General features: G+C 50.8%; 2 protein-coding genes across 2 annotated transcripts; both read left to right on the forward strand.

Annotated features, from left to right (window-relative positions):
- Window positions 1-2,501: 2,501 nt before the first annotated feature.
- IFI30 (IFI30 lysosomal thiol reductase) lies at window positions 2,502-7,890 on the forward strand. Its single transcript, XM_038772181.1, has 7 exons — window positions 2,502-2,651; window positions 4,343-4,531; window positions 4,626-4,700; window positions 4,821-4,916; window positions 5,660-5,812; window positions 6,748-6,816; window positions 7,555-7,890. Exons 1-7 carry the CDS (start codon window positions 2,511-2,513, stop codon window positions 7,621-7,623), a joined length of 792 nt encoding a protein of 263 aa, XP_038628109.1. The 5' UTR covers window positions 2,502-2,510; the 3' UTR covers window positions 7,624-7,890.
- A 9,633-nt stretch (window positions 7,891-17,523) lies between these two features.
- On the forward strand, window positions 17,524-23,505 carry MPV17L2 (MPV17 mitochondrial inner membrane protein like 2). The gene is made up of 5 exons (XM_038772183.1): window positions 17,524-17,806; window positions 20,447-20,617; window positions 21,638-21,714; window positions 21,801-21,929; window positions 22,839-23,505. Exons 1-5 carry the CDS (start codon window positions 17,620-17,622, stop codon window positions 22,908-22,910), a joined length of 636 nt encoding a protein of 211 aa, XP_038628111.1. The 5' UTR covers window positions 17,524-17,619; the 3' UTR covers window positions 22,911-23,505.
- Window positions 23,506-23,790: the final 285 nt, after the last annotated feature.

The following is a 23,790-nucleotide window of genomic DNA, read 5'->3' on the forward strand; positions in this document are numbered from 1 at the left end:
CACCCTAGGCTTATCTATGGCAACTCGAGGGAGCAGAAGCGTGAGACCATAATAATAATAACAATAATGGCATTTATTAAGTGCTTACTATGTGCAAAGCCCTGTTCTAAGCGCTGGGGAGGTTACAAGGTGATCAGGTTGTCCCAAGGGGGCTCACAGTCTTAATCCCCATTTTACAGATGAGGTAACTGAGGCCCAGAGAAGTTAAGTGACTTACCCAAAGTCACACAGCGGACAAGTGGCGGGGCCGGTATTTGAACCCATGACCTATGACTCCAAAGCCCGTGCTCTTTCCATTGAGCCACGCTACTTCTCTTCTTCTTCATCTGTAAGTCTTGGACAGGGTAGCCTCCAGTCTACTGGGATTTGCTTCAATTTCCCCATCCCAGCCTGCCATTCCCTATCCAGCGCCATATCCTCCATCTGGAAATATGGCCACTTCCAGTGTGGTTAGAGGATTTGTTCACCCCACCCAGTCACCTCCAAAGAAGTCTGCTTCCATCATGTCTCCTAAATATCCACTATGACCACCACAACTGCACTGTACCTGACTAAAGTCCTGGAAGGAGCCCCAACCAATAATGATCCCCAGCTCTTGAATTGAGACAGCAGTTGTCAAAGATGAGGTTCAGAAACATTTATTTTTTGCCTGGTGGGCACATGGGTATCAGGGTGCTGCAGGCATTGGGAAGCTTCTGAATGGAGGCCATGTGGCCTAATGGAAAGAACCTGGGCCTGGGAGTCAAGAGATCTGGGTTCTAATCCAGGCTCCACCACTTGCCTGCTGTATGACCTTGGGCAAGACATTTAACTTCCCTATGCTTCAGTTTCCTCATCTGTAAAATTGAGTGAAATACCTATTCTCCCTCCCCCCTACATTTAGATTGTGAGCCCCCCAAGGGACAGAAACGCTCTCTAATTCCCAAATGTGTATTCTCTCCCAGTGCTTAGTACAGTGCTCTGCACACCCTAAGTACTTAAATACCATTACTACTACAACTACAGGGACAGGGACTGGGTCTAATCTGATTGAATCTACCCCAGTGCTTGAGACATAGTAAGCACTGAACAAATCCCATAATAATAATTATGTGTGGCCTAGTGGAAAGACCACAGGCTTGGGAGTCAGAGGATTTGGGTTCTCAACCCAGTCTCCCACTTGCCTGTATTGTGACCTCGAACAAGGCACTTCTCTGTGCTTCAGTTCCCTCATCCATAAAATGGGGATAAAATACCTGTTCTCCCTCCCTATTATAGCCCCATGTGAGGCAGTGACTGTGTCTGATCTGTCAATATTGTATCTATCCCAGCAGCACTTAGTGTAGTGCTTGCCAAATACCCCAGTTATATCTTTCCAAGTGCTTAGTGTGGTGCAGTGCAATCACTAGGGGCTCAATAATAATACTACCAATTGTGGTATATGTTAAGCACTTACTATGTGTCAGCCACTGGGGTAGATATAAGCAGATCAAACGCAGTGCCTGTCCCACATGGGACTCAGGGTTTTAGGAGAGGGAGAAAAGATATTGAATCCCCAGTTTACAGATAAGGAAACTGAGGGCTAGAGAAGTTGAGACTGACTTGCCCAAGGTCACACAGCAGACAAGTGGCGGGGCCTAGATTAGATTTCAGGTTTCCAGACGGGGGCTCCTGCTTGAACCTGCTTCCCACAGTTCCAGGCACTCTTCCCCCAGGTTCCTGGGCCGGCTGCCTGGGGCTTTATCGGGTGCATTGTTCTGAGTTTCCCGGCCTTAACCGGCTGCGGTGAGGCCTATCGACATTCACATCTTCATTGTCCGCCGTCACAAAGGGCGGCCGGCTTCCTCGGGACTTGCGCTCGTAACCGCGCGCGTGCATTCCCCACCCCCATCCTCAGTCCTGCTCCTCTGCCTGTAATAGCGGTGGGAGCGAGTCCAGGAGATGAGTCACCATCCCATCAGGCTGGAGATTGCACATGATCTCAGATCCCAGACCTTTGTCTTGGCTTCAGGATTATTTACTGTGGTGGGTGTTCGGTTTTCTTCTGGTGGGAAAAGGGAACTGGTATTGCTCTTTCTCCGTCCCCCCCTCCCACCCCCGCAACAAAACCCGGCGAATTGGTAAGGATCTGACTTGCCCCGGGCCCACCAGGATCATCCAAATGGCTCGGCCTCAGGGTCCCCCAGGGGGAAAGGGGTTTTGTCCTAACAGGCTGTCTTGGCCTGTACCTACTTCCAGCCCTCCTGCCTGCAGCACAACTATGAACTTTGTTTCCTTGTCCCGGCAGACAAGAGGCTGGGGTCAAGGGCCACACTGTGGAGGGTGGGCAGGACACTGCGCTACTCGCAGAGCAGGTCACATGCGCCCCAGAGGAAAAGCCGGTTCAGTAGGATGGAGGTGGGAGGGGGTGGAAGGGAGGAGGGCAGGCGGCAGGGAGGAGCTGGGGAAGGAGGAGGCGGGTCGAAGAACTGTTTAAAGTCAACCCGTCCCGACGGGCGCTCATTCTGGCCCTTCTCCACTAGAGGCTCGAGATGGGCCCAGCTTCCCGTCTGCTGCTCCTGCTGCTGCTCCTCCCAGTCCTCTGTTTTGCCGCTGACAATGAGTCGCTTCACACCTGTACCTACCCCCCGTACCGCTGGTGTAGCTCCTGGAAAATCGCCATAGCCTGCAAGGTACCACCCGCCCCTCAGTCCCGAGAAAGGAAGGGGGTGGAGGTGGAAGATCCAGCCAGGGCAGCACCCCTCGGAGTGTTCTCCCAGTGGGAACTCCAGCGGAAAGACCAAGGCCACAAAATTGGCCAGAGAGCAAGTGGGACACCAACCGGGCCCAGAACCAGCTGAGCTCCCTCCGCGGCTGCTGAGCTAAGGCTCGGTGCCCCACTTGATGGCTGTGGTGCCGGAGAAAGGTGCCGGGATCCCTGCTGAACGAGTGGATGGGTTGGGAGGTCGAAGGACTTTCTGTTTCACATAAGCTCGTGTTTCGTAGAAGTCTTCGAAGGCGATGGGAATGGGCAGCTCTGAACCCAAGTTCCTGTCCCCAAGCCGAGGACGGCTCCCAAGTAGTGGCCGGGCCAGGGGGCTCCAGAGGGATTCAGGACCACCAGGGCATGAATAGTAGCTCCCCACCCACTGTACTGTTTGTGTTCAGCACTCTCTGGCCCTTTGTATCTTCACAGAGGACATCCCAGCCCTCTCCTAGGGTTACAGCTCAGGCCTCATGCTCCACTCGTGGTTCCCACAGGGGACAACTTGCCACCCTGCCACCCACTCGAAGCCAAAGAGGATATATTACGCCTCTCTCCTGGGGACTTTGGTGGGCAAACGGGGGTATGGGAAGCAGTATGGCTTAGTGGATGGAACCCAGACCTGGGAGTCAGATAACTTGGGTTCTATTCCCTCCTCTGCCCCTTGCCTGGTGGGTGACCTTGGGCAAGTCATTTAGCTTCTCCAGGCCTCAGTTTTCTCACCTGTAAAATGGAGATTCTCTACCTGTTTTTCCTCCTTAGACTGTGAGCCCCTTGTGGAACAGAGACTGTGTCCGACTTCATTACCCCAGTGCTCGGTATAGTGCTTGGCACAGAGTAAGCACTTATTAACAAATACAAATATTTTTTTTTCTGGCTCTGCCACCTGCCCACTCTGTGACCACAGGCAAGTCCCTTAACTTCTCAGTGCCTCAGTTTCCTCATCTGTAAAATGGGGATTCAATACCTGTTCTCCCTCCTACTTAGACTGTGAACTCCATGTGGGACCGGGACTATGTCCAACCTGGTTATCTTATCTACCCCCACCGCACTTAGTACAGTGCTTGGCACATAGTAAGCACTTAACAAATACCACTATTATCACCATTATTATCCTCTCCCATCTCTACCCGGGTCCTGAAGGGGTTGAGGGGACTTAAGGCTACCAGGTCAGGGGCATAGAGCCAGTGTGGAGGAAACGTGGGCTGGAAGACTTATTACGGAAACTTCGGTCTTCACAGTTCAGTGACCCATAGTGCCTGAGCCTCCGTGCCTGATCTGGGGGGGTCATCTTTTCTCTGCACCGAGGCTTCCTGTCAGGAAGGCAGCCAGCCCCGGCCACGTTAGAAGCAGATTAAGGGGAAGCCCTGTTCCCCACCACCCCTTCTCTGGAAGACCTGGGAAGTCCCTGGCAGTGGCTGTAGCGAGCCTCTAAAAGTGGCTGCTGCTGATAGCAACCTCAGCAAAACAACCCTTGCCAAGTCCTCAGTTTCACTTCTCTTCTGCCAGGGTTGGAGGGAGGGTAGAAAGCAGTTTGAACACAGTAGTTGGGTCTCAGGCCTGAGTCACCTAAAGTGAAGACACCCCATCCCGGGCTTGACTTCTGAAAATCACCCACAGGTGGAGGAGCAATGTCCTGTGCTGTTCCAGCCACCAAAATCCAAGGATGCCCCGCCCGTGTCTGTCAGCCTGTTCTATGAGAGCCTGTGCCCCGCCTGCCGAAACTTCCTCACTCTGCAACTCTTTCCCACCTGGCTGATGCTGTTTGAAATCATGAATGTTACTCTGGTGCCCTATGGAAATGCTCAGGTAAGTGGTCCAGAGTCAATAGGAATGAGGTTGTGTCTTCCTAGGGCCCCAGTTCCTTTGTTTTTCCCCTTCTCATGTGGTATCTGTATTACAGGAGACCAATGTCAGTGGGAAGTGGGAGTTCACTTGTCAGCATGGTGAGGATGAGTGTTTGCTCAACATGGTGGAGGTAGGTTTGGTGAGTTGGTCAAGGCTCTCAGGAGTCTGGGGCTGGCTGGTTCTGGGACCCCGGCTCAGCCTTCTCTTCTCTTCCCCCCTCTCTTCCCCGCCCCCAACCCTGCTGTTTCAGACCTGTGTGATGGACGCTGTGAAAGATGCCTCTGATGCCTTTGCCATCATCTTCTGCATAGAGTCATCCTCAAGTATTAAGGACTCACTAGATTCCGTAAGTTACTGGTTGGAACCAGAGTGGGAAAGTGAGGGACGCTGCCTTTCCTCCACCAATTCCTTTTATGCTCTTGGGGGCTTATCCCTCTTGGGGAATAACCAGAGAAATCCATGGACGAGACCTCTTCCTAGCCCTGGTACAGAGTTGCTGTTCTTGTTGAGGGAAGTGCTGGACACCTCGTACATCCTCTGGCACACCCCTCCATCGCTAACCTTTTGGAGCTGATCTCCCAAGACCCTTGCTGGGCATCACATATCCACACCGATCTCTTCTCTAGATTACTTTTGGCTTTTCTATTTTTGATTGCTGTTTGGTTCTTCTTTTCCACTGAACTCATCTGGGAGTGTGGATTCCCACGGGAAGAAGGCAATTGCTATAGTCACAGGAGTTTAGGAGATGTGAGAATTCTCAACTAATTATTCCACCTGGTCTGTGGGATGATCTGGGAGCCCTCTTCCCGAGGTAGGACTGGGACTCCTCCCCTCACCCTGGCTTACCTGGCTGAATTCCTTTCTTATTTGGACTTGGGAAGCCAGACTTGAGTCCACCGAGCAACTAGACAACCCCCCGACCCCTGCCAGACCTCCAGGTCTACCTCCACTCCGTTGGCCGTTGCAGTGTTTGAGACAAGATAAGAGCAGGTTCCGCTGTTGCAGAGGGAGATGTTGGGTAATCTGCATGGGTTCCAGTTCCCCCTCATTGACTCTCCCCATCTGTGCGCTCCCCCGCCCTGCCCACAGTGCTTGAAGATCTATTCTCCGACCACCTCACCTGATGACATTATGAAGTGTACGAAGAGCGACCAGGGCAACAAGCTGATGCACCAGAATGCCCAGCTAACAGATGGACTTGAGCCTCCACACAAATACGTACCTTGGATTGTCATTAATGGGGTAAGGAGCCCCTTCCTCCTCTCCTGTGCCAGATCCCAAAGCTCTGTGTTCCTCTTGGGCCCTTAGAGGCCCTTGCTGTAGAGCAAGGAGAATCTCCTTGCTAAATCCAAGTCATCATCAGTTTTTGAGCACTTACTGTGTGCATAGCATTGAACAAGTGCTTGGGAGAGTCCAGTATGATGGAGTTGGTAGACGCGATCCCTGCTCTCAAAAAGCGTACAGTCTAGTGGGAGAGGCAGCCATTAAAATAAGTTACAGAAAGGGGAAGCAGCAGAATATCAGGATATGAGAGTATTGTGTTCCCTTCTGCATCTGGCACTGTATCAAACACCATAAATGAAAGACATGTTTTTTTCAGGAGGTTATGTTTTTCTAAAAAGTAAACAAGCATTCAAGGGAAAAAGCAGCTTTCACCATTCATCAGGTTCATTCAGATGGTCAAATCCCAGGAGCTGAGCCCTTCAAGTGCATGGAGGCTTGGGGGAAACCCAGGGCTTTTTTTGTTTTTGTTTTAGCGCTTACTATGTGCCAGGTACTGTATTAAGCTAATCAGGTTGGACACAGTCCGTGTTCCACTTGGGGCTCATAGTCTTAATCCCCATTTTACAAATGAGGCAACTGAGGCCCAGAGAAGTGAAGTGACTTGCCCAAGATCACATGCAGACAAGTAGCAGAGCCAGGATTCATTCATTCATTCAATTGTATTTATTGAGCACTTAATGTGTGCAAAGCACCATACTAAGCACTTGAATTAGAACCCAAGTCCTTCTGACAAGCAATTTAGTGATTAGGGTTGACTAGCAATCCCTCTTCCCTGTCCAAGGAAGGGAAAGGCTCAAGATTTGAGAGTGCCGGGAAGCTCACAACATGGCTGGGTCTTTGTGGTTGATTTCCCTTTGATCCAATCTCTCTGACTACTCTCCCTCACCTGGCAGCAACATACAGATGAGCTGCAGGCCCAGGCCCAAGAAGGACTCTTCAACTTGGTGTGCAAGCTGTATAAGGTGAGTTTTGCTGAGGTACAACTCAGCTGATGTGAGGGGAAGCCAGAGTGTGAGAACAACTTCCCAGATCCCTAGTTCAAATGTTGCGACCCTACGAATGATCCAGATGATCCAGAGTCCCATTCTGGGAATCAGGAAGCCTGAGCTCCTGATTTCCTGGTTCTGCAAATAAGGAAATGGCTAATAGGGCCCCGGGATTCTGAACAAAGAATCCCCTCGAGTATTCCATGAGGTGGACGAGCCCAGCAGGCCTCCTGAAAAATCACTGGCTAACGTGGGCAATGAAGACCACAAGCAGCCTGCGAAGCAAGGCACCCACCTACTAGGTTCTGGTGCCACAGCCCAGCATTGGCACCGTGCCGTGGTCACTTTGGCCATGAACAGTTCCTGCCTGTATAAAAAAAACCTTTGTGTGCTTCTTGCGATGTGTGGCACCCCTGCCCACCTCTTTGCTTGTTGCACTCGGTACCCCAGCAGGAATCCGATTGGCAGGGATGAGAGAGTGTGAGTGGCACTGAGCAAACTGTCCTCAGTCTTGAAGTCTCAGAACGTTGGCCTTGTCTGTCCTTCTTGATGGGAGACATCATCCTCCTGTCCCCGACAGCCACAGGCCTTGAGTTTAGACATGCACCCTTTGCCTTACAAGGTGGGGTGGAAGAGGGGTGGAGAGGGAAGAAAAGAGCAGGCTGTGGCACTTCCCTGTCATCGGCCATCTTCTAATAGAGTTTCCCTCTACAGGGGCAGAAACCCAGCGCCTGCCTGACCAATTCTTCCAGTCTCCATCTGAATAATTTGTGCCTGAAATGAGCCCCCCAGCCCCTCCCCACCACACAGGCCAGGCATAGTGGATCCTGGCCAAGGATCCACAGAGAGGGACCCTGAGCCTTGAACAACCTGGTGCCATCTCCACCCAAAACCCTTGTCAGCCTTCACTCCCTCCCTCCTGTGCACCTGCTGTTCAGCCAATGAGTTCCAGGTCTGACCAGGTGGTCTTTAGGTGGGGAGTGGGCTAGGCCTGGGAACCTCAGGGAAATACCTTGATAAAAAGAGTACTTAATAAATACTATTTTGATACCATTTGGCTCTGCCCTTCTTCCCCCTGGGGGGACCTGGGAGAAAGGGAAGGTGGGGAGCGGTCGGGGGGAATTGGGAGGGGAAAGAGACTGTTGGGATTGCACCCTGACCTGTCGGCATAGACTGCTTTAGCTGGGGAAGCTGGAGACTGAGCTCCAATCCCCAGAGCACAGGGAGAGTGTCGATTGTCCCTTGGATGATGATGATGGATGAGTCTTGGTCCAATTAGGGTGCCCAATTTTCAGATGGTTTATCCCATCTAGTATGGATATGGCACTGGATGTCTTTATATCCAGTATTTTTATTTTCAGCGACCAGCCTCCCTCTACCATGGCTCATGCCACCAAGCTCTGTGGCTCAGAAGCAGCACTTATGTTCATAGTGACCTGTAAGGGGATAGCCAAGGGTTTGTAGCAAGGTCAGAGAAAGTCAAGGGCCCCTCAGGAGGAAAACTAGGCACACTTCTGCAAAATGACGCAGGTTTTCAGGCTCCCCTTGGAGTCTAAACCACAAGGAGCCTGAAATTCTGTTCCTCTAGTCACAGCACTCTACTAATTTTTGTTTCATTTGGTATATTAGTAAATGCCTTTTTGTTGTGTTAGTGTTATGTTGTTTCATCGCTCTTTATGTGTCTGTCACCAACCCCCTCTCCTCTGCTCATGTCCTTAGACTTTGAGCCCCCTGAGGGCCAGGGACTGTCTATTTTTTTATGGTATTTGTTAAGCACTTACTTGCCCAAGGTCACGCAGTAGACAAGTAGCAAAGCCAGGATTAGAACCCAGGTCCTTCTGACTCCCAGGCCCATTCTCTATCCACTAGGCCATGCTGCTTCTCTGTAATTCCCTCCTCTGTATTTTTTTCCCAGCTCTTAGTTCAGTGCACAGCATCATCATCATCATCATCAATCGTATTTATTGAGCGCTTACTGTGTGCAGAGCACTGTACTAAGCGCTTGGGAAGTACAAGTTGGCAACATATAGAGACAGTCCCTACCCAACAGTGGGCTCACAGTCTAAAAGGGGGAGACAGAGAACAAAACCAAACATACTAACAAAATAAAATAAATAGAATAGATATGTACAAGTAAAATAAATAGAGTAATAAATATGTACAAACATATATACATATATACAGGTGCTGTGGGGAAGGGAAGGAGGTAAGATGGGGGGGATGGAGAGGGGGAGGAGGGGGAGAGGAAGGAAGGGGCTCAGTCTGGGAAGGCCTCCTGGAGGAGGTGAGCTCTCAGTAGGGCCTTGAAGGGAGAAAGAGAGCTAGCTTGGCAGATGGGCAGAGGGAGGGCATTCCAGGCCCGGGGGGTGACGTGGGCCGGGGGTCGATGGCGGGATAGGCGAGAACGAGGCACGTTGAGGAGATTAGCAGCAGAGGAGCGGAGGGTGCGGGGTGGGCTGTAGAAGGAGAGAAGGGAGGTGAGGTAGGAGGGGGCGAGGTGATGGAGAGCCTTGAAGCCCAGGGTGAAGAGTTTCTCCCTGATGCGCAGATTGATTGGTAGCCACTGGAGATTTTTGAGGAGGGGAGTAACATGCCCAGAGCGTTTCTGGACAAAGACAATCTGGGCAGCGGCGTGAAGTATGGATTGAAGTGGGGAGAGACAGGAGGATGGGAGATCAGAGAGGAGGCTGATACAGTAATCCAGACGGGATAGGATGAGAGCTTGAACGAGCAGGGTAGTGGTTTGGATGGAGAGGAAAGGGCGGATCTAAGCACTGGGGTAATAATAATAATAATAATTTTGGTATTTGTTAAGCACTCACTATGTGCCAAGCACTGTTCTAAGCACTGGGATAGATACAGCACCCAATAAGAACTTAATAAATACTATCAATACTACTATATGATGTCCCACTGTGTGCCCAACCTAACGAATGTGATGCCAGGTGCATTGCAATATCCAATATTCCCAAGTACCATCAGTGACCACCCTAGATCCAGTCTTGAAGGCTCCAGGAGGAAAACTTGAAGGCTCCAGGAGGAAGGATTAAAACACTTATTCATTCAATCATATTTATTGAGCACTTACTGTGTGCAAAGCACTATACTTAGCACTTTGGAGAGTACAATATAACAATAAACAGACACATTCCCTGCCCACAGTGAGTTTACAGTCTAGAGGAGGAGACAGGCATTGAAATAAATAAATAAATTACAGATATGTACATAAGTGCTGTGGGGCTGGGAGGAGTGGGGATGAATAAAGGGAGCAAGGCACAGAAGGGAGTGGGAGAAGAGGAAAGGAGGGTTTAATCAGGGAAGGCCTCTTGGAAAAGATGTGCCTTCAATAAGGCTTTGAAGGCAGGGAAGTAGTTGTCTGTCGGATATGAAGAGGGAGGGTGTTCCAGGCTAGAGGCAGGACAAGGGTGAAAGGTCAGTGGTGAGATAGACGAGATAGATGTACAATGAGAAGGTTAGCATTAGAGAAGCGAAGTGTGCAGGCTGGGTTATAGTAGGAGAGTAGCAAGGTGAGGTAAAGCCAATGGTGAGGAGCTTCTGTTTGATGCGGAGGTGGATGGACAAACTCTGGAGGTTCTTGAGGAGTGGGGAAACATGGACTGAACGTTTTTCTAGGAAAATGATCCAGGCAGCAGAGTGAAGTGTGGACTGGAGTGGGGAGAGACAGGAGGCAGAGAGGTCAGGAAGGAGACTGATACAGTAATCAAGGTGGGATAGGATAAGTGATTGGATTAATGTGGTAGCAGTTTAGATGGAGAGGAAGGGGCGGATTTAGCGATGTTGTGAAGGTGGAACCGACAGGATTTAGTGATGGATTGAATATGTGAGTTGAATGATAATAAAAGTAATGGCATTTATTAAGAGCTTACTATGTGCAAAGCACTGTTCTAAGCACTGAATGAGAGAGAAGAGCCAAGGATAACACCAAGGTTACAGGCTTGTGCAGGAAGGATGGTGGTGCCTTCTACAGTGATGTGAAAGTAAGAGGGAAGACAGAATTTGGGTGGGAAGATAAATTCTGTTTTAGACATGTTAAGTTTGAGATGACAGAAGGACATCCAAGTAGAGGTGAAGGAGGAAAGGTGAAGGTGACATCCAAGTGAAGGCAGGAGGAAATGAAAGACTGCAGAGAGGGAGAGAGATCAGGGCTGGAGATAAAGATTTGAGTGTCATCTGCATAAAGGTGGTAGTTGAAGCCATGGAAGCATATGAGCTCTCCAAGGGAGTGTGTGTAGGTGGAGATTAATAGGGGACACTCACAGTTACGGGGTGGGAGGCAGAAGAGAAGCCCATGAAAGTGACTGAGAATGAGCGGTCAGAGAAATAGGAGGAAAACCAGGAGAGGATAGTGTCAGTGAAGCCGAGGTTGGATAATGTTTCCAGGAAAGGGGGTGGTCGACAGTGTTGAAGGCAGCTGAGAGGTCAGGGAGGATTAGGATGGAGTAGAGGCCTTTTAATTTGGCAAGAAGGAGATCATCGGTGACCTGTGAGAGGGTAGTTTCTGTGGAGTGAAGGAGATGGAAGCCAGAATGGAGGGGGTCAAGGAGAAAATTGGAAGAGAGGAACTTGAGACAGTACATGTAGACAGCTTGCTCAAGGAGTTTGGAGAGAAATAATAACAATAATAACAACTGTGGTGTTTGTTAAATACTTACTATGTGCCCTGCAGGCACTGTAACAAGTGCTGGGGCGGATGCAAGCAAATCAGGTTGGACACAGTCCCAGTTCTGCCTGGGACTCACAGTCTCAATTCCCATTTTACAGATGAGGTAACAGAGGCACAGAGAAGTGAAGTAACTTGCCCAAGGTCATGCAGCAGAAAAGTAGCAGAGCTGGTATTCGAACCCATGATATTCTAACTCCCAGGCCCATGCTGTATCCACTACACCATGCTGAGATGGGGTGGTAACTGGAGGGAGTCGTGGGGTCAAGGGAGGGTTTTTTAAGGATTGAGGAGATATGGGCTATGAGATATAAGAAGCAGTGTGGCTTAATGGATAGAGCACAGGCCTGGGAGTCAGAAGGACCTGAATTCTAATTCCGGCTCCACCACATTCATTCATTCAATCATTTATTGAACACTTACTGTGTGCACAGCACTGTACTAAGCGCTTGGGAAGTACAAGTCGGCAACATATACAGATGGTCCCTACTCAACAATGGGCTCACATATCTGCTGTGTGACCTTGGGCAAGTCACTTAACTTCTGTATGCCTCAGTTACCTCATCAGTAAAAAATGAAGATTAAGAGTGTGGGCCCCATGTGGGACAGAACTGTATCCAATCTGATTAATTTGTATCTGCTCCAGCACTTAGAACACTGCTTGGCACATGAGTAAGCACTTAACAAGTACCATAATTATTACTATTATCATTTACGAGCATGTTTGAAAGCAGTGAGGAAGAAGCCATTGGAGACCAAACAGTTGAAGATGTCAGGGAGGGAAAAAAGGAGGGGGCAAGTGTTTTGATAAGGTGCAAAGGAATGGAGTCAGATTGTTAAGTGGAGAGGGTGGATTTTGAGAGAAGGCAGGTGATCTCCTCTAGAGATTCTGCTGGGAAAGATGGGAGCGTTGACGAAGGGGCAGGAGTGGGGAGGGGACTGAAGAGGGGCAGGCGAGATTTTAAGGAAATCACACCTGATAATGTTACTTTTCTCAATAAAGTAGGTGGCTAGGTACTGGGGGCAAGGAATGGGGGAAGCAGGGAGACAGAGGGTCCAAGGAGGGAATTAGACATCTGGAACAACTTGCAAGGGCGATGGGCATGGGTGTCAATCCTGATGGAGAAATAATTTTGCTGGGCAGAGTTAAAGCACACAAGGATAAACTTGAAGTGGATGAATTCAACCTGGTATTTAGATTTCTGCCAGCAATGCTCTGCGGCTCGTGCACAAGAGTGAAGGAGGTGGACTGTGGAGGGTGATCCAGGGCTATGGTTAGTGGTTCGAGATTGACGAAGGGATGGCGAGTGAGTTGAGTTCAGTAGAGAGGGTGGGGTTGAAAGCATCAATTTAGTTAGCAAGGGAAGGTAGTTTGAGCATGGAGGGAGTAATATGGATTTACAGGGGAAAGGAGTGTGAGTGAGGAGGCAGGTGAGAAGATTATGATCAGAGAGAGGGATTTCAGAGTTGGTGAGGGTGGACACAGTGCAGCGATAGGAAATGATAAGGCCGAGAGTATGACCAAGTTGGTGAGTGGGTGAGGTGGGGTGGAGCAAGAGGTTGGCAGCGTCGAGGAGAGATAGAAGGCGGGCGGCAGAGGAGTCATCAGGGATATCCATGTGGATGTTGAAGTCTCCGAGGATCAGAGTGGGCATGGAAAATGAGAGAAGGAAGGTGAGGAAGGCCCAGAGAAGTTAAGTGACTTGCCCAAAGTCACACAGCCGACACAAGCGGTCGAGCCGGGACTTGAACCCATGACCTCTGACTTCAAAGCCTCTTTCCACTGAGCCACGCTGCTTCTCTAATATGCTTCTCTAATATGTGAGTTGAATGAGAGAGAGAAGTCAAGGATAATGCCAAGGTTACAGACTTGTGACACAGAAAGTGTCAAAGGTCACCAATGACCTCCTGCTTGCCAAAACCAACGGCTCATACTCTATCCTAATCCTCCTCGACCTCTCAGCTGCCTTCGACACTGTGGACCACCCCCTTCTCCTCAACACGCTGTCCAACCTTGGCTTCACAGACTCCGTCCTCTCCTGGTTCTCCTCTTATCTCTCCGGTCGTTCATTCTCAGTCTCTTTTGCAGGCTCCTCCTCCCCCTCCCATCCCCTTACTATGGGGGTTCCCCAAGGTTCAGTGCTTGGTTCCCTTCTGTTCTCGATCTACACTCACTCCCTTGGTGACCTCATTCGCTCCCACGGCTTCAACTATCATCTCTATGCTGATGACACCCAGATCTACATCTCTGCCCCTGCTCTCTCCCCCTCTCTCCAGGCTCGCATCGCCTCCTGCCTTCAGGACATCTCCATCTGGATGTCTGCCCGCCACCTAAAACTCAACATGTCCAAGACTGAACTCCTTGTCTTCCCTCCCAAACCCTGCCCTCTCCCTGACTTTCCCATCTCTGTTGATGGCACTACCATCCTTCCCGTCTCACAGGCCCGCAACCTTGGTGTCATCCTTGACTCCACTCTCTCATTCACCCCTCACATCCAAGCCGTCACCAAAACCTGCCGGTCTCAGCTCTGCAACATTGCCAAGATCCGCCCTTTCCTCTCCATCCAAACCGCTACCCTATCCCGTCTGGACTACTGTATCAGCCTTCTCTCTGATCTCCCATCCTCGTGTCTCTCCCCACTTCAATCCATACTTCACGCTGCTGCCCGGATTGTCTTTGTCCAGAAACGCTTGGGCATGTTACTCCCCTCCTCAAAAATCTCCAGTGGCTACCAATCAATCTGCGCATCAGGCAGAAACTCCTCACCCTGGGCTTCAAGGCTCTCCATCACCTCGCCCCCTCCTACCTCACCTCCCTTCTCTCCTTCTACTGCCCAGCCCGCACCCTCCGCTCCTCCGCCACTAATCTCCTCACTGTACCTCGTTCTCGCCTGTCCTGCCATCGACCCCCGGCCCACGTCACCCCCTGGGCCTGGAATGCCCTCCCTCTGCCCATCTGCCAAGCTAGCTCTCTTTCTCCCTTCAAGGCCCTACTGAGAGCTCACCTCCTCCAGGAGGCCTTCCCAGACTGAGCCCCTTCCTTCCTCTCCCCCTCGTCCCCCTCTCCATCCCCCTCATCTTACCTCCTTCCCTTCCCCACAGCACCTGTATATATGTATATATGTTTGTACATATTTATTACTCTATTTATTTATTTACTTATTTTACTTGCACGTATCTATTCTATTTATTTTATTTTGTTAGTATGTTTGGTTTTGTTCTCTGTCTCCCCCTTTTAGACTGTGAGCCCACTGTTGGGTAGGGACTGTCTCTATATGTTGCCAACTTGTACTTCCCAAGCGCTTAGTACAGTGCTCTGCACACAGTAAGCGCTCAATAAATATGATTGATTGATTGATTGATTGATTGATTACCTCAACTGCAAAATGGGGATTAAGACTGTGAGCCCCCAGTGGGACAACCTGATCACCCTGTAACTTCCCCAGCGCTTAGAACAGTGCTTTGCACATAATAATAATAATAATAATGATAGCATTTATTAAGCATTTACTATGTGGAAAGCACTGTTCTAAGCACTGGGGAGGTTACAAGGTGATCAGGTTGTCCCACGGGGGGCTCACAGTCTTAACCCCCATTTTACAGATGAGGGAACTGAGGCCCAGAGAAGTTAAGTGACTTGCCCAAAGTCACACAGCTGACAATTGGCGGAGCCGGGATTTGAACCCATGACCTCTGAATTCAACATCCGGGCTCTTTCCACTGAGCCATGCTGCTTCTCTCATAGTAAGCGCTTAATAAATGCCATCATTATTACTATTATTATTATATTCAATCCGTCATTAAATCCTGTCAGTTCCACCTCCACAACATTGCTAAAATCCATCCTTTCGTCTTCGTCCAAACTGCTACCACGTTAATCCAATCACTTATCCTATCCCGCCTTGATTACTGTATCAGCCTCCTTCCTGACCTCCCTGCCTCCTGTCTCTCCCCACTCCAGTACATACTTCATTCCGCTGCCCAGATCATTTTTCTTCAAAAACGTTCAGGCCATGTTTTCCTGCTCCTCAAGAACCTCCAGTGGTTGCCCATCCACCTCTGCATCAAAAACAGAAACTCCTCACCACTGCCTTTAAAGCACTCGATCACCTTGCCCCCTTCTACCTCACCTCACTACTCTCCTACTACAACCCAGCCCGCACACTTTGCCCCTCTAATGCTAATCTTCTCACTGTACCTTGATCTCGTCTATCTCACCAATGACCTCTCGCCCACATCCTGTCTCTAGCCTGGAACACCCTCACCTCTTCATACTCGACAATGCCTTATTGAAGGCACATTTCCTTCAAGAGGGCTTCCCTGACTAAGCTCTCTTTTCCTTTTCTTCCTCTCCCTTCTGCGTCACCCTGACTTGCTCCCTTTATTCATTCCCCTTTCAGCCCCACAGCACTTACGTACATACCTGTAATTTATTAATTCATATTAATGTCTACCTCCCCTTTTAGACTGTAAGCTCATTATGGGCAGGAAATCTGTCTGTTATAATGTTGTACTGTACTCTCTCAAGTGCTTAGTGCAGTGCTCTCCACACAGTAAACACTCAAAAAATATAATTGATTGATTGATTGAGCACAGACCTGGGAGTTAGATGACTTGAGTTCTAATTCTGGCTCTGCCACTTGTCTGCTGTGTGACCTTGGGCAAGTCACTTCACTGTTCCTCCTGCTTCATCTGCAAAATGGGGATTCAATACCTGTGCTCCCTCCTACTTAGAATGTGAGCCCGATGAGGGACCTGATTATTTGTATGTACCCTAGCACCTGCCACTTGTCTGCTGTGTGGCCCTGGGCAAGTCACTTCATTCATTCATTCATTCATATTGAGCACTTACTGTGTGCAGAGCACTGTACTAAACGCTTGGGAAAGTATGATACAGCAATAAAGAGAGACAAGCCCTGCCCATAACGAGCTCACAGTCTGGGGTGGGGGGGAAGAGACATCAATATAAATAAATAAAATTACTGATGTATACGTAAGTGCTGTGGGGCTGGGAGAAGGGCGAAGAGCAAAGGGAACGAGTCAGGGTAACGCAGAAGGGAGTGGGAGGTGAGGAAAAGTGGGGCTTAGTCTGGGAAGGCCTCTTCTAGGAGATGCACCTTCAGCAGGGCTTTGAAGGGGGGAAGTAAGCTAGTTTGGCAGATGTGTGGAGGGAGGGCGTTCCAGGCCAGAGGTAGGATGTGGGCCAGGGTTCGGCAGCGAGACAGGCGATATCGAGGCACAGTGAGATTAGCACTTCACTTCTCCGGTGCCTCTGTTACCTCATCTGTAAAATGGGGATGAAGACTGTGAGTCCCATGTAGGACAGGGACTGTGTCCAACTCGATTTGCTTGTACCCCTCCCCAGCACTTAGTACAGTGCCTGGCACATAGTGAGTGCTTTAGAGAAGCAGCGTCGCTCAGTGGCAAAGAGGACGGGCTTTGGAGTCAGAGGTCATGGGTTCAAATCCCGCCTCTGCCAATTATCCACTGTGTGACTTTGGGCAAGTCACTTGACTTCTCTGTGCCTCAGTGACCTCATCTGTAAAATGGGGATGAAGACTGTGAGCTCCCTGTGGGACAACCTGATCACCTTGTAACCTCCCCAGCGCTTAAAACAGTGCTTTGCACATAGTAAGCGCTTAATAAATGCCATTATTATTATTATTATTACTATTACAGTGCTTGACAAATACCACAACTATTCATTATTAAGAGGCGGTGCTCAGTTCCAGGCGGGCCCATTCCCCTCCTTCCCCCACTTTAGGAACAAAGGCTTCTGCCTAGGGGACTGTCATGGTGGTTGCGGATCACCCGGGGGAAGGAGGGCATTTGTGAGGCTCACGTGACCGCGGGGGGGACGACGACACGACACGATACGATACGACACGACACACACTTTTACCTCACTTCCTGGAGGCGGGAGCAGCGTCGGAAGTGGCGGCCATGTGGCTTTGTCGGATGGTATTGCTGTGGGGAGGGGAGTGCGCGCTTTCTGGTAAGCCGGTCGGGACTGGGGTGAAGGGGCAGGCTGAAGAGCGGCTAGCGGGGAGTCGTGCCATAAGCCGGGACGGGTACCCGGGCCCGAGTCCAGAAGCACGATGCTGCACCAGGGCCGGCGGATCCTGGTCGGCTTCTCGGGCTACTGGAAGCCCCTCTTCAAAGGCCGGCTCCTGCTGGTCACCAACACGATGGGCAGCGGGACGCTCATGGCGACGGGGGACACTTTGCGGCAGACGTGGGAGATCCGGAACAAGCCTAAGCAAGAGCGGGACTTGGGTCGCACAGGTGACGCCCCGGTCCTGATGTAGCTCAGGCCCCGGGGGGTGAAATCGCTCCCCACATGGCGCTCCCCACATGGTGGCAAAGGTGGCGGTGGCTCGGTCCCCACAGGCCCAAAGACAGACCCCAGGGGGGGAGAGAGGGCACGGGCCAGAGTCCCAAGGAATAATCATAATTGTGGTATTTAAGCGCTTACTATGTGCCAGGCACTGTACCTAGTGCAGGGGTAGATGTAAGCAAATCAGGTTGGACACAGGCCCTGTCCCCCTTGGGGCTCACTGTCTTAAAAACTATTTTACAGATGAGAGGACAGAGGCCCAGAGAAGTGAAGTGATTTGCCTGAGGTCACACAGCATTCATTCATTCATTCAATCGTATTTATTGAGCGCTTACTGTGTGCAGAGCACTGTACTAAGCGCTTGGGAAGTACAAGTCGGCAACATACGGAGACGGTCCCTACCCAACAACGGGCCCAGTCTAGAAGGGGGAGAAAGACAACAAAACAAAACATGTAGACAGGTGTCAAAATCGTGGGAACAAATAGAGTTAAAGCTATATGCACATCATTAACAAAATAAATAGAATAGTAAATATGTACAAGTAAAATAGAGTAATAAATCTGTACAAATATATTGTATATAATACAAGTGCTGTGGGGAGGGGATGGAGGTAGGGTGGGGGGGTGGGGAGAAGGAGAGGAAAAGGAGGGCTCAGTCTGGGAAGGCCTCCTGGAGAAGATGAGCTCTCAGTTGGGCTTTGAAGGGAGGAAGAGGGCCAGCTTGGCAAATGTGTGAAGGGAGGGCATTCCAGGCCAGGGGAAGGATGTGGTCCGGGGGTCGACGGCCGGACAGGCAAGAACGAGGTACAGTGAGGAGGCAGAGGAGCGGAGGGTGCTAGCTGGGCTGTCGAAGGAGAGAAGGGAGGTGAGGTAGGAGGGGACGAGGTGATGGAGAGCCTCGAAGCCGAGAGTGAGGAGTTTTTGCTTGATTTGTAGGTTGACAGGCAGCCGCTGGAGATATTTGAGGAGGGGAGTAACATGTCCAGAGCATTTCTGCACAAAGATGATCTGGGCAGCAGTGTGAAGTATAGGCTGAAGTGGGGAGAGACAGGAGGATGGGAGATCAGAGAGGAGGCTGATGCAGTAATCCAGTCGGGACAGGAGGAGAGACTGAACCAGCAAGGCAGCGGTTTGGTTGGTGGGGAAAGGGCGGATCTTGGTGATGTTGCGGAGGGGAGACCGGCAGGTTTTGGTGACGGATTGGATGTGAGGGGTGAACAAGAGAGCAGAGTTGAGGATGACACCAAGGTTGTGGGCTTGTGAGACGGGAAGGATGGTAGTGCCGTCTACAGTGATGGGAAAGTCAGGGAGAGGGCAGGGTTTGGGAGGGAAGATAATGAGTTCAGTCTTGGACATATTGAGCTTTAGATGGCGGGCAGACATCCAGATGGAGATGTCCTGAAGGCAGGAGGAGACACGAGCTTGGAGGGAGGGAGAGAGAGCAGGGGCAGAGATGTAGATTTGGGTGTCATCGCTGTAGAGATGATAGTTGAAGCCGTGGGAGCAAATGAGTTCACTAAGGGAGTGAGTGTAGAGAACAGAAGGGGACCAAGAAGTGACCCTTAAGGAACTCCTAGAGTAAGGGGATGGGAGGGGGAGGAGGAGCCCGCAAAGGAGACTGAGAATGAACAGCCGGAGAGATAAGAGGACAGGTGGCAGAGCCGGGATTAGAGCCCAGGTCCTTCTGACTCCCAGGCCTGTGCTCTGTCCACTAGGCTATGCTGAATACCCGCCCTGAGCTGGGCAGGAAAGGTCATTCCAGCTGAATTGCACTCAAAAACCACCGCAGAAGGATAACTGTTTATCCTACCCTTTTCTGGGGGGGTAAAAAAGGAATTTGTTAAGCACTTACTGTGTGCCAGGCACTGTACTACGCGCTGGAGTAGATACAAGCTAATCAGGTTGGACACAGCCCGTGTCCCACGTGGGACTCACAGTATTAATCTCTGTTTTACAGATGAAGTAACTGAGGCACAGAGAAGCAAAGTGACTTGCCCGAGATCACATAGCAGTCAAGTGGTGGCACTGGAATTAGAGCCCAGGTCCTTTTGACTCCCAGGTCCACGCTCTCTCCACTAGACCACGCTGCTTCTTCTCTTAAAAGCCTCCAGGGCAGGTCACTCCATATCCTCCTTTGGTTGGTTAAACAAGTACCTGTGCCAGTCAAGAAGTTCATCTGTTTAAGATTTCAGTGTTTCATCCTAGGTACCCTTCTCACCCTTTGGCAGTAGACCCCCGCCCCTCCCCCAGCAAACACCAGAAGTACTTTATTGGAGCCCTGGAAGAGTAGCAGCCGGAACAGGTGTCCAGAGAAAACGGTCTCACCTGCTTCTTTCTGGTGTTTCCTTTGTCTCCCTCCATTGTCTGCCGTAATGACTGTACCCGTTTGAAAACCTGGGTCTTAATCCATCTCCCATCTGCTGAAGTTTAAACTCATTATCTATTGTTCTGTCCTCAGAGGCCACCTGCCGAAAATCCCTCTACAGTGACCCCGTTATGTGCCTGGAAACTGGCATTGTTTTGGCCTACACCTCCCCTCCCCCCACTTTGACCTCCCTGACCCTTACCAGAGGACTTTTCGTCCCCAGCTAGGATGTTTGCTGTGGGATGCAGTATGGGTCCCTTCCTCCACTACTGGTACCTCTGGCTGGACAAACTGTTACCAGAAATGGGATTTAAAGGCATCAAAAGCATCCTGAAGAAAGTGCTCATAGACCAGCTGGTGGCATCCCCAGTCTTGGGCCTGTGGTACTTCCTGGGTAAGGTTCCCATCCCAACACTGTGGAGCTGGAGCCGCATTTCCTTGTTCGGCTCTGGCCTTGTCCTGTCTCGTGGGTGGCACATTGCTTGGAGCAACGGGAGGCGGCCATCTTGTAGCTTTCCCAGGGACTGGTGAAGGTTCTCTGGGTTTTCTGCCTGGCTCAGTTCAGCAAAGCCAGGTTGAAATATTAAAACCCAAAAGAATATCTCCAGCTGGGTCTTGACCCATCAGGAGCATCGGTTACTGCTAGCAGTAGTCCTGCTCCATCTGAGGTTCTTGAAGGGTTTTCTGTCTTCTTTGGGCATACTACCTTAGCCTTAATTATTACAGAGTAACGTGTCCATTTCATTTTACTTCCCTTCCCCCAGTTAGCAGGGGAAAGAGAACCTTCAAGAATCATCCCAAGAAGTTCTTTGTAGTTGTGAAGGCAGTCCTTCCCATCCAGGTGCTAAGTCTGGGTTTTGCTAATGGTGCACCCCTGCTGAGCAGGAAGCCAGAGCCCTCTGCCTGATGAAGATGCCAGAAACTGCCCCAAGGAAGGGAAGAGGGTGTGGGTGGCTGCTATCTTGATGACTGGGGTGGAAAAACTATATCCTGTCCTGGGTGCCTGTCCTTGCCCCTCCCCGTAAAACCATGGCCCTGTTTCCATTCCCCTGAGCCCTCCCCTGGGATCATGGCTGTTGGAACCCATTTCTTCCTCATTAAATCCCTTCGTGGGAGCAAGGAGGCCTTTGGGACTCCTGGAAACAAGTTCCCCTAGGGGCAGAGGGGTAACTACAGTTCAGGATCATGCCTGGCTAAGTTCCTATTCTTTGGATGCTGGAGCTTGTACAAGCCTCACCCCTACAGACAGACTTGAAGGCTGCTCCCTAGAGCCCTTCCCCTGCCGCCTTCGGTGTCCTGGGCTCAGGGAGTCCATCCTGAACCTTTGAACCACAGCTTCTCAAGGTGGAGCTGGGTGGGTTCAGTTCTGTTGCTTTCCAACTGTTCGCCATCACTCTCTTCACTTTGGCTGTAGGGTTAGGCTGCTTGGAGGGGCAGAGCATGGATGAGAGCTGTCAGGAACTGCAGGAGAAGTTCTGGGAGTTTTACAAGGTAAAGTGGCACCCGCTGGACCTTCCATTTCCCCCTGACTTTCAGGTGCCTTTCAAGGGGCATTACCTTCTGCTCTCTCCCTAAAGGCTGACTGGTGTGTGTGGCCAGCGGCACAGCTGGTGAACTTTCTGTTCGTGCCTTCCCATTACCGAGTGATGTATGTGAATGGGATGACGTTGGGCTGGGACACCTACCTCTCCTACCTGAAGTACCGGGTGAGTCTCTGCACCTGGAGTGGCACCTTGCAGGCCTTCTCCACCTGTTTTCCCCTCTCTCCTCCCTCCCTCCGTCAGCCTGCAGGGTAACTTCCCTGCAGGCCAAGTTTCCTGCATTTGCTTCCTAGGAAATCTGAGTTCCCGCCTCTTAAGAAGTCATGGTATTCATTGAGCGCCCACCGGGTGCAGTGCTCTGTACTGAGCACTTGAAAGTACAAAACAAGCAAGTATTACATCCCCTGCCCACACGGAGCTTCCACTCTCTGTTAACAGAGTCAGAATGGGCCCCGGCAGCCCAATCTTGAGTGGGTTCTGTCTGGGGGTGGGGGTTGTGGGGGAGAAGAGGGAAGTTTTCTCTGAGGCTCAGGTTGGAGACCACGTCTGCAGCGCCAAGTTCAGGGATTTCCCCCCCCCCCCCCCCCCCCCCCCCCCCCCCCCGCCCCCAGCCAACATTAGAATCAGGGGAAAGCCAGCATCTGGGTGGAAGGGATGTGGTAGGGCTAGAGAAACCCAGGGTCCAACTGGCTCCCTTCCAGACAGGGAGCTGCAGAGACAGAGGAGACGTTGAGCACTTGCCCTTCCAGCTCAGGGAAAGTGTGGGTGTGCTGTTCTTGGGCCCTGCCCTTGTGAGGGAGGGGAGAGGTGAGGTGGGGTGGAGGGAGACGGAGACAGAGGAGTGGTTCCTAGGAAGGGGTTGGCCCTGGGAGCGCCTGTGGAGAAAATGGGTTGTCTGCCCAGCAAGGCAGTGCCCCTTTAAGACTATAAGCTTGTTGTGGGCAGGGAATGTGTTATGTTGTTACATTGGATTCTCCCAAGTGCTTAGTACAGTGCTCTACACCCAGTAAGCACTCAATAAATACAATTGACTGACTGACTAGGCCTGACCCATTGTCCCATTCGTGTTAACAGGACCAGCTCCCCTCAATTCCTGAGGCTGAACCCTCACCCGGCTGTGTAGCCTTGACTGCCCGCACAGACTGAAGAGCCGTCTTCAGGAGGGGCCGGGCCACGGGTGCAGCGGGGAATCTTCCCAGGCAGGACTGAGGTTTAATCGGCTTTTCCTGACTTCTTTGGGGAGGAGAGAAGCACTAACAGAGAAAATTCAAAGATTCACTCTCAACTTGTCCAGCCTCACCATGAAGCTGGGCTGCCTGGGGGGACCTGCAATCCCAACTTATTTCCCTGGGGTTTTTTTAACTAGGGATTCCCAAACACCTTACAGATCTAGGACCAAGTGTGGCAGCTATTGGGATTGAGGGGGGGCCAGACCAGGGTAAAGAGCCCAAGTGCCTGGAAGGAGCCAGAAAGTCAGAGGCAGAGTCCAGCACAAGCTGGAGTCCTCATGCCTCCCCAGCCCCTGCTGCAAGCAAGAGGCAGAAGAGCAATGGCTTTATCCTCCCTGGAGACTTAAGCAAGGAAGGAGGGATGTTACAGGATTACTGCTGGTCAAATCATGTCTCTGACTGCCATTTCCTTGTTTTACGGCTTCTTGTTTCTGGGGGTGGGGAGGGAGAGGGTGAGAGAATCTGGTTCTCCAGTATTTTCTTCAGTGCTAATAAAGAATCTAATCCAGATAGCTGTGTGTGCATGGTAATTTGCCAAAAGGAGGAAAAAAAATGGGCCGCAGGGCTGCAGGGTGGGGACAGAGCCGGAGAGTGCCCGACCCCTTCCCTGTCCCCCACTTACATTCAGCAAAGCCCAGGCCACACGCCTCTATATGATCAGCAATAATTTATTTTCTCACAACATCTCTAATACAGTGATTTAGGAAACGGACTCTTTGTTTGACACTTGTGACATTTGTACAGTACAGCATAATTCTCCCATAAGATCATCAGGAAAACTTCACGAGAGGAGATTA

This window comes from Tachyglossus aculeatus, chromosome X1, assembly GCF_015852505.1.
Source record: "Tachyglossus aculeatus isolate mTacAcu1 chromosome X1, mTacAcu1.pri, whole genome shotgun sequence".
In the NCBI taxonomy this organism is placed as follows: domain Eukaryota; kingdom Metazoa; phylum Chordata; class Mammalia; order Monotremata; family Tachyglossidae; genus Tachyglossus; species Tachyglossus aculeatus.